At 42.8% G+C, this 2,500-nt stretch overlaps 1 protein-coding gene across 2 annotated transcripts in view; it reads right to left on the bottom strand.

Moving 5' to 3' along the window:
• The window catches only part of LOC110004880 (recombining binding protein suppressor of hairless-like protein), a 16,589-nt gene extending 14,972 nt beyond the window's left edge, over positions 1 to 1,617 (bottom strand). Inside the window, exon 1 of one of the 2 annotated variants that reach the window (XM_065955441.1) lies at positions 483 to 1,617. In XM_065955441.1, the coding sequence (XP_065811513.1) occupies positions 483 to 657 (175 nt within the window). In that variant the 5' untranslated portion in view covers positions 658 to 1,617. The remainder of the gene's footprint in view (positions 1 to 482) is intronic. The other variant, XM_065955440.1, reaches the window with a different exon arrangement.
• Positions 1,618 to 2,500: the final 883 nt, after the last annotated feature.

Genomic DNA, 2,500 nt, shown 5'->3' with positions numbered 1-2,500 from the left:
GTCATCATCGTCTTCTTTATGCTCGAGTCGGCCGGCCTGCTTTGTCTAGACAAAATCTCTGACACGTCCTGATTTATAAGTCTATACTGAACCTGCTTCCCCTTACACGTGTAACTGTATTCATGTGAAAAGTGCTGGAAGAATCAGTCTTCACTCTGCAACCCAGTCTGAAAACTTATTCTTGCAAGTGCGTCTTGAAACGTGGGGAATGAGTTTCAGGTCCGCTGCTCCTGCAGGATGATCTGAGTCTCTTCAAATCTTTTTAAAAGTAGATTAAAGATGTTAGAGGACGATGCTTCAGGTGATCTGCTTTGATACTCAGGACATGTTGATCTGTGTCTGTAACTTCTTTAATGTGCAGGACTCTCATGTAAAGGAGATTTTTAATCTGAATGAGGCCTTCCTGGTTAAAAACATTTTAAATAAACACATGGTTCATCTGAAGAAGGAGTCCGAGGGAGACATAATAAAACGAGACTCACGGTCGGCGTTCTTCATGGACTGCCTCTTCTGCGACGGTTTGGAGATGACTTTGATCATCCTGCTCTGAAACGAGCCCACTTCCTGTCTGTTTCCCACAAAGAGCCTGAGCAGCAGGCAGAAGTGTTTCCTCTTGTCCTGATCGGAGATGAAGAGCGACTTGGCACAGGCAAACATCTGCTGTGGAGACGGAAAGGACAGGAGAGTGTGTGAGAGAGATATACACCCGCTCTGAGACTTTACAGGAGAGGAGATGAAACATGTTTTATTATTACGATCAGCTGCATGGAAGAATCAGAGAGATCCCTTCAGTTTCTAAATGAATAACCACTGTGTAGCTGAAGCTTTAGAATCAAGTGTCAGGAGCCTTCACCCTGACTCACTCACAGTCTCACGGTGACGCAGAGCATGGAGCATGTTTCTAAACCGTGTTGTCCTTCAGTCAGCTCATAAAGAAGAGGCCAGTGAACACACACGCTGTGTTTACAGCAGCGTCAGACACGACTGTTTGTCCAGTCAACAGCCGACTGTAATAAAAAGAGCAGATCGTCTCATCTGTGTAAACACACACACAGTCTGTCGCTCCGACACAACAAGCTGCACACAAAGATCCCATCACTCACTTGTCTGCTGCTCTCGCTTGAAAATCTGCAAAATCTGCAAAATCAGCTGATCGACCTCCAGACACACACGTTTTATTTACAAGAACATAAATAAAACTTTTATCTGATGTTTTAACAGTAAAAGAAAAACAGCCTGACATATAAAAAATCTACTCTTTCACTCTCATTGAGGATTTCTTGATTAGGCCCCGCCCACACACACAATGTGATTCTGCCAAATAGGACTTCGATCGACAACATCCTAATTGATTGTTTGATTGCCAAAACATTGAAATCAACCAATCACAGCCCTGGTGTGCTCCTCACAGTCGTCACTGACGTCACGCTGTTGCCGGGTTACCCAGAAGTGACAGAATTTTTACAGCTCAGTAAAAATAAATACAACTTGGGACGAACCAAAAGACAAGCGGACGTTAACAAAGACGAGAGAAAAACAGTCAATAAAACACTTTCCACCAACGCACACACATGTTTTCGTCTTTGGCAGAAAGGAGGGAACAGCTGACAGAGTGAGGAAACACATCAGACTGCACACTGAACCTCTGGATGTGAAGACAGAGACAAACATCTGGAAAACAAACACACACACACACACAACACACACACACACACACACACACACACACACACACAGAGCAACTCGCTCTGTTTGTCGGTGGTGATGTTGAACATTTGGTTTGGGAGAGATCTGGAGTCGAGTTAGTTCACTACAGAAAATCATCTTTGGTAAATGTTTATTTCATAATAATGATGTTATTTCATGTTTAGATCACTTGAAATATATTATATTATTATATTATATCACTCACAAATCAAAACAAAGAAGAGATAATCTAAAAGAAGGAGGATGAGATCAGAGGTTGTTAGTGGTTCTGGGGGGGGGGGGTCTCTGATGTTGCAGAGCGTTTCCGTGGGTCTTGAATAAGTGCATGATGGGAAAAAAACTGTAAAAAAAAGTCAGAGAAGCGCTTTTTGTTTGTAACGTTGTTTTGTCCGTCTGAGGTCAGAACTGCATCGGTTGAAAAATAGATCAGAACATGGTTTATGAAATCACAGACACCGATGATAAAGGTGCATGATATCTGTGTTTTTACACGAGTGTAAAGGACGGGATTTATCCAGGAGTTTAAAAAAAACCAGCAGAAAGAAGTCCTCGAGTCAAACCAGACCCAGGGTTTCTTTTTTTTTTTGCACGTGAATAATGGCGTCCATTTTCAGACATTCTCTCATCGACGGCAGTGACGGATGTTCTTCATGTTCTTGGAGAGTGACGGATGTTCTTCATGTTCTTGGAGAGTGACGGATGTTCTTCATGTTCTTGGAGAGTGACGGAAGAAGTTCAGAAACAGAACCTCTGTTTTCTTTCTCTCACAGCAGCATCGCTCACTACAACGACC

The sequence above is a fragment of the Labrus bergylta genome, chromosome 5 (genome assembly GCF_963930695.1).
Source record: "Labrus bergylta chromosome 5, fLabBer1.1, whole genome shotgun sequence".
Lineage (NCBI taxonomy): Eukaryota > Metazoa > Chordata > Actinopteri > Labriformes > Labridae > Labrus > Labrus bergylta.
Note: the sequence above shows the minus strand (reverse complement) of the source record. Positions and strands in the feature narration are given on the sequence as shown.